At 40.6% G+C, this 12,473-nt stretch overlaps 1 protein-coding gene across 1 annotated transcript in view; it reads left to right on the forward strand.

Moving 5' to 3' along the window:
* Positions 1 to 12,473, forward strand: part of THSD7B (thrombospondin type 1 domain containing 7B) — a gene marked incomplete at its 3' end in the record, with an annotated part of 273,337 nt that overhangs the window by 238,817 nt on the left and 22,047 nt on the right. Inside the window, exons 17-18 of the mRNA XM_082312579.1 lie at positions 238 to 391; positions 10,969 to 11,110. Coding sequence (XP_082168705.1) covers positions 238 to 391; positions 10,969 to 11,110 — 296 coding nt within the window. The remainder of the gene's footprint in view (positions 1 to 237; positions 392 to 10,968; positions 11,111 to 12,473) is intronic.

The raw sequence follows: 12,473 nt of genomic DNA on the forward strand, positions 1-12,473 counted from the left end.
TTTGAAATGTTTATTTAAAGTAGTTCTGGAAATCTGTGAGTGACAAAAGCATGCCATGCGTGTAGCTGGTTTTGATTGGCATTAACATGATTAATTCTACATTTTGACCAGCCGTGCTGCATATAGCTATTGTGTTATATATAGTGTCCTATATGGGGTCAAGCAGACCTGGTGATATCCATCACTTCTGTAGTACGCTGATGATCTTCTAATGAAAATGTCTTGTTTTCTGTGTAGGTGTGTGAGTACTGCTGAGGACCACGGAGGGGAGACTGTGCCCAACGCACTGTGTAATCAGGCTGAAATCCCAGATGTAATGCAGAAGTGTAGCTTGTACTGTCCCAGTGAGTGTGCAGTGTCTGACTGGGGACAGTGGAGCAAGTGTCCGCAGGTAGGCTCTCCTGCTTGTGTCTCTGTGGCAATGTTCCTCACGCGTCGGTCTTCTCTGTCCTTCACCCATTTCACGAGATAGTTATTTTCTAACAAAGTAAATTATTTTCTGAGGGAAGTCAGGCTTAATGGATCCTGCCAGCATGGTTGAATCTGGAGATTTTTATATTCCTACAGAGCTTGAACTACAGAAAATTAGTTAGTAAATCACATAGTTATTACTGTGACAGTTGATTCCACTCATCCTTCCACTTGGTCTATGGGAGAGGACCCACACAAGTACGGCGGGTGAAGGGACCAGTGTTCTAGCTGTAGTAAGGGCTGTCTGTGTTAGGAAACATTCACAGGGGAGAGCTCTGTGAGCGATGCACAGCTGCCATAACAACCTGCTGGTAAACCGTGGCGGTGGCACTCCTCCGGACAGGTCTTAGGCCTGAGGGGATGCCAGCTCTCCCCTCCCAACAGACACTATTTCTGTCCAACGTCTCCTCCTCCTCAAAAGCTTGAGGGAAGATTCGAGGCAACACCAACAGAAGGGCATGGCAGCAAGATGCCCGAACAATTTGTCATGTCACAAAATACTCAAAACTTCGTGAATTATGCAGGGATTCAAGTCACTGCCAAGTGCTCTGTGTTTTCCTAAGTGTGCAAGATGGAAAGAAGCTGCAAATTCTGTCTTGTGAAAACTGTCTGGCCTCAAAGCATGTAATTTCAAACCCATTGTTTCTCTCTGATCAGTGTTGAAATAGGTGCCAGGTTTAATCTCAGGGGTTTTGTAATACACTTGCTTGATGTATTTAAGTGACAAACATATATTCATTGCCCCTGTGTTAACAGGGCCATTATCAAAAGTCTGGGTGCTTATTGGACAGGTATTTATACTACTGCTGACACAGGTAATTTCCTTCCATAATATTTTGTGTAGCGTATCAATATACTCGGTAAGAACATGTCAAATAAAATCTTGTGTTTCATTTCCTGCATTCACCTCCTCCTGAGCAGCATAGCTTTGATGAAGTATAACACTCTTGCAACCGATACAGATGCTTGGATACCTTTCAAAGTCCCACTGTGGTTGGGCTGTTTCTTTGCCATTGACTTCTTTTTAAGAAATAGATTTTCTTCATTTTAGCATGCTGTAAACTAACGCAGAGATCCTCAAGGCCATTGGGTGTTTTCCAGGTGCCTTGGTGGCAGTCAGGTGGTCACAAAGGACTGCTTGAAACTTTAAGCACCCTGGTATCCTTAAGACACCCTGAGTTTTTGCCTGAAGACTCCTTTTTGGCAACAGCAAAGCCTCTGTAGCCCAAAGAAGCAGGAAAGGGATGCCCAGAGCTTGTGGGCTGCACTCCATCAGGCAGCACAGCTCTTGGCAGTCGCAGGGCCCAGTGCCACAGTCCCTGTGTCTCCTTGTACATCCTTTTGCCACGATAGGTGTTAATTCATAAATGTGAGGGCATCTGCATGCCAATGCAATTAACTAAACAATATGTCTTCACAAGCTGTTCTGCAGTGCTTTGTTGTGAAACCGAGATGACTGTGTGCAGATGGAGCATGTGTTTAAATAGTTCTGTCCAGATACGAGGCAATAAACAGCTTGAAGTTTTAGGGACAGATACAGCCCTCCCTTTGAAGAGTTTACAGCAGTGCTGTCTCCCTTTTGTAGCTATTCAGGCTATTTGTGTTGCTTTGGTTTGGAGAAAGGACCACACAGCACCGTCCTTCTCAGGCTGCACACGCTCAACATCTCCAAGGCAAGCACTGGGCTTGCTGTAAGTGCAGAATGGCTGTACCGTGACGGTGGTGTATCTTCTGGATGTGTGGGGTGCCGGTGTGACGGGGCAGGGATTGAGGGAAAAGTGGTGGCCAGGAGTGAGGCGTTGCCAGTACCAGGGTACTTAATGCAACCCTCCATCTCCTGAGTCGCCACTAGGAAAGGTGGTCACTGAGAATGGCCACAAGCTGGTGGACACGGTCAGTGGAGATACAAAGGCAGTGGAGCCTACGGAAGATCCTGTTTCATCTGTAAGGGAAGAGCTATGTGTGGTCAGTTGAGTAGCTCCACTGGTTGTAAGTGAGACCTTGGATCTGGACCTTGCATGGAGACCCTGCATATAGACACCCACCTATAGGAGTCTGCATCTGGAGCTGAATCTCTTGTTAAGTCTTTTGGTCAGACCTGTTGTGCCTCTGGCCTACTTGAAGCGGCTTCCCACGGAGCCCAAAAAACCTATCAGTAGGTTTGTGTGCGTAGAACCTCCTGTTCCTTAGGACTGTCTATTTAATTGTGTTTGAGGGAATTTTGCTCAATAGCTGGTACACTCATGCATGGCTTCTGATTCATGCCAAACTGGAAGTAAATGCCTGTCTTCTGAGGATGTATAAAATGTTTTTTGCATATTCACCAAAAATCTGTTTTCTAAGTATGGCTCCTTTCTCTTCCCCAAGTAATCCAAAAAACTTAAAGGATCACATCATATTGAAATGAAAAAGCAAAATGGTACATCCTGGCTGCTCTTTTTCAAGCACATTTACATTTCATATCAAAGTAGTTGGCACTTTTTTAGTCATAGCACTCTTGTGAGGCAGCTGCCAAAGAGCATTCTGGGAAATCTTCCCATGTCACTGCTCATGTTTGGCTTGCTGGAGATAAAGAGGATTTATGAAACTTGACAAATTCTAATTTGTAAGAAATGAACAACCACAATTTCAGCCTCATCTTTGCCTGCGTAGCTCTGATTTGAGGTATTTACCTAAGATTTTGGTCAGGTGAGAATTGTTTTCCAGTCGCTTTGGTGTTCTGCTCATATTGTATAGTGTTGATAATAAATTTATCCTGATAGCGGAATAACTAACTCTTATCAGCTGAATATAAAAGGGCCTTTTAGATTATCCAGTTTACGTTTTATCAATATGTCATTGAACTCTGGATACTTTCCAGGGTATTATTTGGTTTTATCTTGTAGCAATACTCTTCCCATGTGAATTTTCCACTTTCAGGATAGTAAATGATCTTGAATCATGTTGAAATCAATGAGTCATAAAGGTGGCCACTGCTTTGTCAATAGGAAGTATTTTCTTCAATACTTCTCTCTGCTAAAACATTGTATTTGTTCTACCTTTTTTGGCTGCATTTCCCTTTTGCTTTTAAATATTTGTGTTTCTAGGGTGGTCTTTTGTAATTTCAGATGCTCCCACAATTCTTCTATGTGTGTTTTCCAACTCAATAGCAATTTTTGCATCTTGATTATAGTGCTATTTAATACTGCTACACAAAGCTAAATTTTAATATTTCCTCTAATGGCACTTTGCCATGACCCAGAAATGCAGCTGTATGAAATGTAATACTTCGAGGTTACTTTTGAGGTTTTGTCTCTTTACTGGATTCAAGAAACTCATAATTACTGATTTAAAGCTTCCCTATTATTCTCACATTCTCTATTGTGAGAAGTAAATTCAAAATGGTTTTCCCTCTGCTGAAGACTATTTTTTGGCTCATAAAGTTTTCTTCTTTGTCGCTAAGTAACATCCACGTAACTTAAATATCAAGGCTTTAAAGCCATTTAAAATAACAGTTTGAAGCTTGGTAGTTAGAAAAAAAAATCATGAGCAAATTAGATTGACTTGTATTTTGCTTCAGAGATTTTGCATTCGTTCCAGCTACAATAGCGTGTTCAGTCAGACATCATCACTTGATTGCTCAAAGACCCAGCTAAACAATCTGGAAACTGAAATCCTATCATCTCTGTTACATATTCAGTGATCGAATAACATGCACTACCTGCAGTGTCTCAACTTTGTATTCATCTGACTTGGAAATGTAATTAATTGACTTCAATTGAATTCATCAAAGCATTCTTAAAAAGAGTTAATATGCGAGTTGTGCTGCAAGTCCCTGAAATAATTACCTCAAATTTATTTTGCTAGCTCTCTGCTTCCGTGTGGATCGCTGTCGCAGCCCCCGTAGCCGATCCGAGTGGCCTCCTTGTTTCCCTCAGCTGTTGGCATTTCTAGCAGCTAATTCTGAGAGGTCTGAAATTAGTTAATTATAGGAGGTTACACGTCTAGCGAGTGAGAACAGCTGTCTCTGTTTCAGCGAGCATTTTCCTCATGGATCAATAGCGATGTACAACGCTCAGGATTTGTGACTATTGAGTTATTATTCTCTTGAATCTGCGGAGGGGATGTGTAATATTGCAATAACTGATCGTATTAAAAGTGGCACCAGGCAATACAGCTGACTCTCAGGTTTTGCAGTGACTTTCATCGTAGATGTGAGTCGGAGCTGTTACAGTTTGGAAACGCTTTCCCACCCGCACCAACTGGAAGAGAAATTGTGGACTTGTGTAGACATTGGGACTCACTGAAGTCTTCATCACGACTAGTACCTTTATACGTAGGTTTGGCAGAGGACCTGCAGCATGGAGACTGGATTGAAGAATGACGCTTGCACAGAGTTGTCTTTCTAGCCCAAGAGATAATTTATTCAGGTCAAGCATGAGACTGGTCCAAGGCTTTTCTGGAAGAATGTATGCTGCTCCTTATGCATAGATGGGACTTGATTTTTTTTTTTTGTATGGCTTTATCAAAAAGTTGGTAACTGCTCTATTTTTTCAGATTCACTGTTTTATTTTTACTCATCTTTCTTAACAATCATTTTTTTAAAAGTAATGGTTATATATGGAGGCAGATAAGGTTTTAGAACTTAGATGCATCTCAAAAAGAAAATTTATGCAAATGCATTTTCATTTCAAAAGACTGCTCATGTTATTGTAAATGGCTTGTTAAATTGTTCCAAAACATCCACATCGGCATGAACAGTATAACGGTTCATTGCACTGTTAAAAATAGTCAAATCCTGTTGCTGCCAACGCATTTACCTTAGTTTGAGGTTGTATGTTTCCTTATGAATAGCCAGTTAAATATAATGTGGCCAGCTATTTATGGTGCAGTATGCATTATACAAGCTGTTTGATAAATTAAACAGCTTAAAGGGCTCTCTAATGGGTTACAACCTTTGTGCTGTACAATTATGATGCATATGAAAGCCGAGATCAATGGACAGCTTTTAAAATCCATCACAAAGAAGGTCTAATAGTGTATATTAATGTGTGATGTGTTAACAGCTCTTACTCTGGAACTTAGCATTCGTAACCTGGCAGCTTTATTTTATTTAATATCCTTCTCTTCCAGAACAAACTTTCTGTGCTTTGTCTGTTCAGTTATTGTCTGGAGCAAAGGCCGGGTACATCCTTTGTGTATGTTTGTGTCCCTCACTTTTTATGTTAGCTTAAAATAGTGACAAGTGGTCATGGTGGAAGAATGGGATTGGCTAAAAGAAATATTAAAAAATGCAGTAGTTAATAGTGCCAAGAATGCCTCCATAGAATCAAGTTCATGGCTTTTATAATTTCTAAATGGTCCTTTGGGAAAAACTCCGATTCATTCCTACCTTAACATTTTATGTACCTCTCATTGCTTCAGAACATTTTGTTTCTGTAGTGGTTTATATAATGTGGCCTATAGATCCCTGGCTCTAGCTCAACTTTTTTGCACTTCATAGAAAAGGATAATGGAAATGGTGAGATTTAATACAATCAACTAGGCTGAGACAGTATAGTTGTACACGTAAAGAAACTTAACTGTGTCTGTGTATGAGGTCCTATTGCTGTAGGTTATTAATGTGCAACCGGAGTTAGGTCCCCGTTATTATTTCCATCTAGAAATTAATTCCATTCCTATCACTGATACTAAAGGAAGCACATGCCTGAATTACCCCGTTGCTTACAGTCATCAAGAAGGAATCTGGACTAAATCCAGCAAACAACATAGTCTGTAAAACTTAACTGCCAAACTGAGTTAGCGCCTGACCTTGAGGGTGCATAGAGTTCTCCAGGCCTCTGACCTTCTACCTCCGTGCACCACAGCTACCTCCATTTCTTAGGACTTGTTTCCTCTCTTATATTTATGGCCAGCTGGCACCCATATTCATCATCCTTCTTTGATCCATAAATCTTTAATCTATTTCTAGCCTGGGTGGTGTCGGAAGTGGGTTTCAGTTGTCCGGAATAGAAGCAGAAATTGGATGAAGGTTTTCCACGTGCTAAGCAGGTACTAAACTCCGATGGTCCCCAGGCTGCAGCAAGAATTACTTGTCCTTCCTGGCAGCACCAGCCCTCTGGCAAGGCAGAGCCTTGGTTTCCTGGAAGGATCAGGCGAACGTGCTGAGTCTCCCGAGTTGCTCTCATTGCAGTTTGCTGGAGATGTCCCGGGAGCCGAGACCCAAGCGAGAGGCTGAGTTTCACCCCACCTTCTTTTTCGCTTTTGTCTACATGAGGTCTGTGCAAGAGTTGCTCGATCTGGACCCCGGCAGGAATCAGTGAGCTTTGTGTGCGTGGAGTGCTTCAGCACCTGCACGGGGTTCTGCGCTCAGTTCAGCCATCACCTGGCTTTGACACTGCCTAAATCTATCTTCATAAATCACTGCAGTCCAAGGCTATCACCTTGGCTTTCGATTTCTGCGTAAGGAGATTTGCTGTTATACCCGATTCTACCCCATTGTTACATACCAAATCCTCCAACTATGGAAGCTAGTTACAGGATTTATAACCACAGACAAAAATAAGCGGCATGACCATAAAGAGATGACCTCAAAAATACAAGTCAAAGTTAAATTCCCACTACTGAACGCTTGCATTGTATGTACCAGCCTTTCTCTTAACAGTGTTGCTGGCTGCACCTTTTCCCCTTTCCTTGTGCTTCCACTGTAGAAGAAGTGTTGGCTGATGCTGAGCACAAGCCAGCTGTAATTACCTTACAGGAGGTAATGGCTGACTTAATGTAAAAATAATTAAAAAAAGCTTAATCTATGATCAGTGAAAGTAGTAGTCATTAATAGAACAGTAGGAAGTAAAATAATGTCTTTGCAAGTATAGCATCCACTTACTGGGAAGAGAGGAGTTGTAAATGAAGATACTCAGTAAAGGATTGCTGAATCACAGTGGGTTTTATTTATTTCAAACCACCACAGTTGTAGATTCATATGTGCTTGTGATAAGAAACTTGGGTTCCTAGTGGGGTAGAGCAGATCTAGTCTTGATCCATGTATCTGAATGGCACCTTTACTATTTTGTATGGAAGAGTATTTGAGCAGTCAAGTTGTTTTTGTCATTTTCTTCATTTGTGAGAATATTCAGAATCAACCCCTTCCGTAATCTTGCCCAAATCTTAATTAATTCTGTGATAATTTCTTACTTTAATTACTCAAGTAATATTTCTTTCTTTTGCTACCTTTTCTGTAGTATTACTGACTGCTGTTTCTGTCCTACCTCCTAAAAATGTAATTTGCCATTGATGGTGATTGGTTTTTCTCTCAGTATTTTTTAAGATCCAAATTCAGGACTAGATACATACCATCCGTAGTCATGGCAGTGGTGACAATGGTGACACAGTATCTTCCTCCTGCTCTGCAGCTTGCACACGTCTGTCCATTATTGCTTGTTAATACCCTCAGCATCCTCCCCACTGGAAACAATCCCTCTTCTTTAACTTTCACCGTTCATATCCCCTGATGACTTTGAGACTGCCAAACCATTCCTCAGCCTTTGCCATATCGTAAATATTTAATTTTTCCAGCCTGGGATTTTGGAGGGGTCCTGCAGAAGTTGTGCACCCAAGCCCATTGAGATTCCAGGGTAGCTGGATACTCAGCTCAGTCTTGCTGCTTTGAAAATCCCAGCTTTCATCTTTTTCTTTGCAAGTCATTCCCTCCTGCCGCTTATTCAGTTCCGTATATATTTGGCTCAATTTTTTACATAGTTAACTTGAAAGAGTAAGGCCAGAAAATCAATTATAAAACTAAATTGACTTCTCAATTGACGTAAAGAGAAATTCAACAAATAATATTACAGGATATTAGTTACAGTTTGCCGACTTTGAATTTTTGCATGTTTCTCGTGTATTCAGCTTGATTAAATGAACACTTTTCCTACAGGGATTCTTTATTATTCAAAACTAGTAAAAGTGGGGAGTTTATCGCATCAGCTCTGGCTTCTGAACAACATGGCTCGTCGGCACGGTGAGAACGCAAGCCTCAGAGCTGCAGTAAACCGGCCGTTTATTTGGATCCTGGCAAACACAAGATAGGCTTTGACCTGTTTGAGTCACGGCTGTGAAACTGGTCCGCTGCCCACCAGGAGGACACCTGAGGAGGAGGATGGCCCTGCTAGCCGGGAAGTCTGGGTGGCCGTATGACAGCGTGAGCAGCGCTGGGCTGCGTCTGTGCCCTGTCATCCAGCGCAACGGGGTGGACGCTAGATGGGGGGAAAAATACTATTTTATTAAAAGAAGTTACTTATCTACAAATTATGCATGTTTTCTGTCTGCAGGTTCTTATTTTGAAGGGAGAAAAAGCAGGTATTTCCGAGATGACACAGACTAGACTTCTTTCACAGCATTCATTGATTTTTTTTTTTCCCCTTTGGTAACATAATGCAGAAAAACATTAATTAGGAGTAGCTACTGAGATATCTTCTTTGATTATTTTTTTAATTTGTTTTGTTTTACTGGCAAATCATTTATTAGTGTTAGTTGTGAGGATGAACAATCGGATTAGTTGTGGAAAAGGCAGTAAAGTATTGGTAAACACTTAGCATAGGTTTAATTTTCAGATAATTAAGAGCAAATGGTTATTTTAGATGACCATGGATATTCGAATAAGATTACCATTTAAAGTGATTTGACAAAGTGTATGTCAGCAATAAGAACATAATAGAATTTCCTTCACATAGTGTAAGCGTAAGGAAAATAGGACCTGACAATGTATTTTAAGATCGGACCAGACTTTTTTCCTATTTGTCTTGATATTTATTCTGTTTAGTTATGCTACCGTCTGTGCAACTAATCCAGTTTACAGCAGATCTAGATTTATGCTGCAATGCCATTACATTTCTCTTTAGTATTCACAATACAGAAATTATCCATACTTTCACCCGTGCAGGGTTCAGTGTTTCCAGGCAGTTCATTGCATGATAATAAGCCTGCAGTTTTAAACTGTTAGTTATTTTTTGTAATTAAAGTACTCTATAGAAAAAGACATGTTTTAAATTCCCAAGCATTTATGAAAATTTACTTCTACATGCATTGTTTTTTTTTTCATTTTCTTTGCTGTTCCTGAGCAATCTTTAGTCCCAATGAGAGACTGTTAGGAATTAAGTAGGTCATCTGGTTCAGTAAATGGCAGTGAATACCTTTAATAGGGATTTATTTAGGTTAGGTTTGCTGCGACCGCTTCCACGCAGCCATTCCCACTGTACCAGATTGCAGGAAAACTCTGCTGAGTTTCAGCGGGTCAGAGCCCCTGCCCTTGGGGCTGCTTTTCTGCCCCAGCCTTGCAGCCAAAATGGCTATTACATATTCCTGTAATCACCCTGGCTTCCGAATAAACTTACTTAGACTGTTTTTTTTTTATTATTATTTCATTTAGTGAGATGAAGCCGCAGTCCTTAGTGCCCTTCACCACCAATTAGCCTTGCCCAGCGTCAGGGGCGTTTAATCTTTGGCACCGTGACTTCTTCCTCCCAAAATAGTTCCTCTTGGCCTGAGACATGGATGGGACAGCCGGGGTGGGGACACGGGCAGTGGCACTGCATTCCCTATGGCCCAGCCAGTGCTTATGCTATATCCCTGAATTAAGTAAACCAAGGGAAAAACTGAAGAAATGCTTTGCAGAGCCGGGTGACACCTCTGTGTGACATCCAAAGAGAAGAGCTCTCTGCAGAGGAGGGGTAAGCAGGAGGCTGCAGGAAGGATTTGTGGGGATGAGCAGATGCTTTCCTCTACGTAAAGGGGATGTTTCCTAGAAGGCAGAAAACATTTAGTCGCTATTGCTAAGTCTGTAGCTGAAATGGAAAGCAAAATAGCCCCGTGCCACAGTGCTAAGAGAGTGAGGATGGAGGACTGCTAAAAACAAACAGTGTTCATGCCTGTGATGTACAAACACAAATGAAAACCAGCCTCGCTTCATATTCACATGAAAATGTAAACAAGCAAATCCTGGTTTATAGGCAGTCAGACATCAGTATTTGTATCACATACTTTGAAAAGTCACCCCGTCTTCTTGTCAGCATCATAACTGATATGCAATCCTAGAAATGAAAGCTTTGCTGTAGTATCAGTTATTACTTAAAAATGCATTAATTGTGACAGAAATCCTGTCCCATTATTCGGTGGCATTTTACTAGAAGTCTTGGGAAGAGGTGGAGAGTAGAGCACAGGAAAATGGCACAGTCTTTATTCCGTTTTCCCCAAGGATCCTTACAAAAAGTTATGGAAATAAATAGTATAGGAGTGCCTAAAAAAGCCAAATCAGGGTGGATGAAAGATGACTTTTAATAATATTGGATTCTTACCTTTGAACCACATTTCTTTGCCTTCATATGCTTTTAAGTATCGTTAGAACAGAAGCGTGATTATATCGTACCTCGGTACAGCCGTGGATGTGCATGTAACAACCCCAGGCGGTCGGTGTCTGTATGATTTACTTGAGTCTTTTGTACTGTCCATCACTTTTGTATATAGGTGTGTGATCCCAATATTATGCAGACCCGAACTCGGCAAGTGCTAAGGTCTTCTGTCAATACAAAGCCCTGCCCTGAAGATTCACAAATGAAGCCATGTATTCTTAACCAAAATTGCTTCCAATATCAGTACAATCTAACAGGTAGGTATAACTTTCCAATATACTCTTAGCAGGAGGTGACACCAATTATACATTAAATTGATGTTCTGCTTTTCCAAATATCTTTGCATGAAAGATTCGGCTCCTTAAAGGCTTTCTTCAGTTGTGTTTTTAGTTATGTTTGCTTGTGGTGTTGGTTAAAGCCTTGACATTAAAAGAGTTAAGTGTAGACATCACTGATTTCACTGAAGTTAATTACATGCCTATATATATTTTTTTTGTCCACAAGTTAGTGGACAAATGCACAATTTTTAATTTGTCATTGCAGATACACTGGAAATAAAACAGGTTAAATGGGATCTCTTCTTTTTGGTGGCTTATCAGCAGAATTAATTACAAAATTCCAGTTAAAAGAATATCATCTCTGTGATTCTGGTGAAGCCAATAATACCAACAAAAGTCTGGTTTGAAGGCAAATACGGGTTCTACGGGTGGGCATAGGATATTCAGAGAAAAATGCATTATTTAGGACCTTAGAAGCAATTAGATCTGTTGCAAACAAAGTAACAAAGAAAAAAGGAAAAATTCCTTTTGCTTTGACCAGCTCAGATAAATGAGAAAGGCAGAGAGAGGAGAGGAGATCTAAGAGGAGTTTGGGGGCTGGTGGGAAGGGAGAACAAAGCAGGATAAAATGTTACATCTGAATATAAACTCAGCCTGTTTGAAATAAAACCCCTAGAAACACACAGGCAGCAGGACGATGCCTTTTTTATCATCACATTTCAGAAAATCAGAACATTTATGTGTTCATGGTTATGAGATGTGGAAGACACAAAGTAATAGGTTTTCTTCTCATATGCTTCCTATTTGTTGGTGGTGTATGGAAATTTTTGTTGTTTGTGTTATGCTTTTTTGCTTATTTTAAATGGTGTTTTAAAGCTTATTTTAGTTTAGTTATATTCTGACCATCATAATTTCAGACAAGTAATACGATATGAACTTTCTTCTACTAGAAACACTGTTTTTATTTCACAAGTATTAGAGCTTAGTTTTAAATAATGGAAAGCTTTGCCTTGAGACAATAAATATGTTAAACCAGAGTTACCCTTCAGAAACTTCCCCAGCTACTTTATCAAAGTGAAATTTTACTTCAGACAATACAGTCTCGTAAATGTGCCAGCTGGGTTGAACTGATACACTTTATCAGCGTTTAACAGGTTTCTGTGCACTCTGAGGTACCGGTTTTGTTAAGGAGTGCAGAGTAAGGGGTTTCTCCTCCTTGCTCGGTTTTAAGAGCAACTTTCTTTTGTGTGGGTTGTTCTTGGGTTTGGGATGCCCTGACGTGGGAAAGCGCTGCGTTAGGGGAAGGTAACCCGCATGTTGGGTGAAGAGATGGGAAAACAGA

The sequence above is a fragment of the Platalea leucorodia genome, assembly GCF_965183815.1.
Source record: "Platalea leucorodia genome assembly, chromosome: 5".
Taxonomy (NCBI): domain Eukaryota; kingdom Metazoa; phylum Chordata; class Aves; order Pelecaniformes; family Threskiornithidae; genus Platalea; species Platalea leucorodia.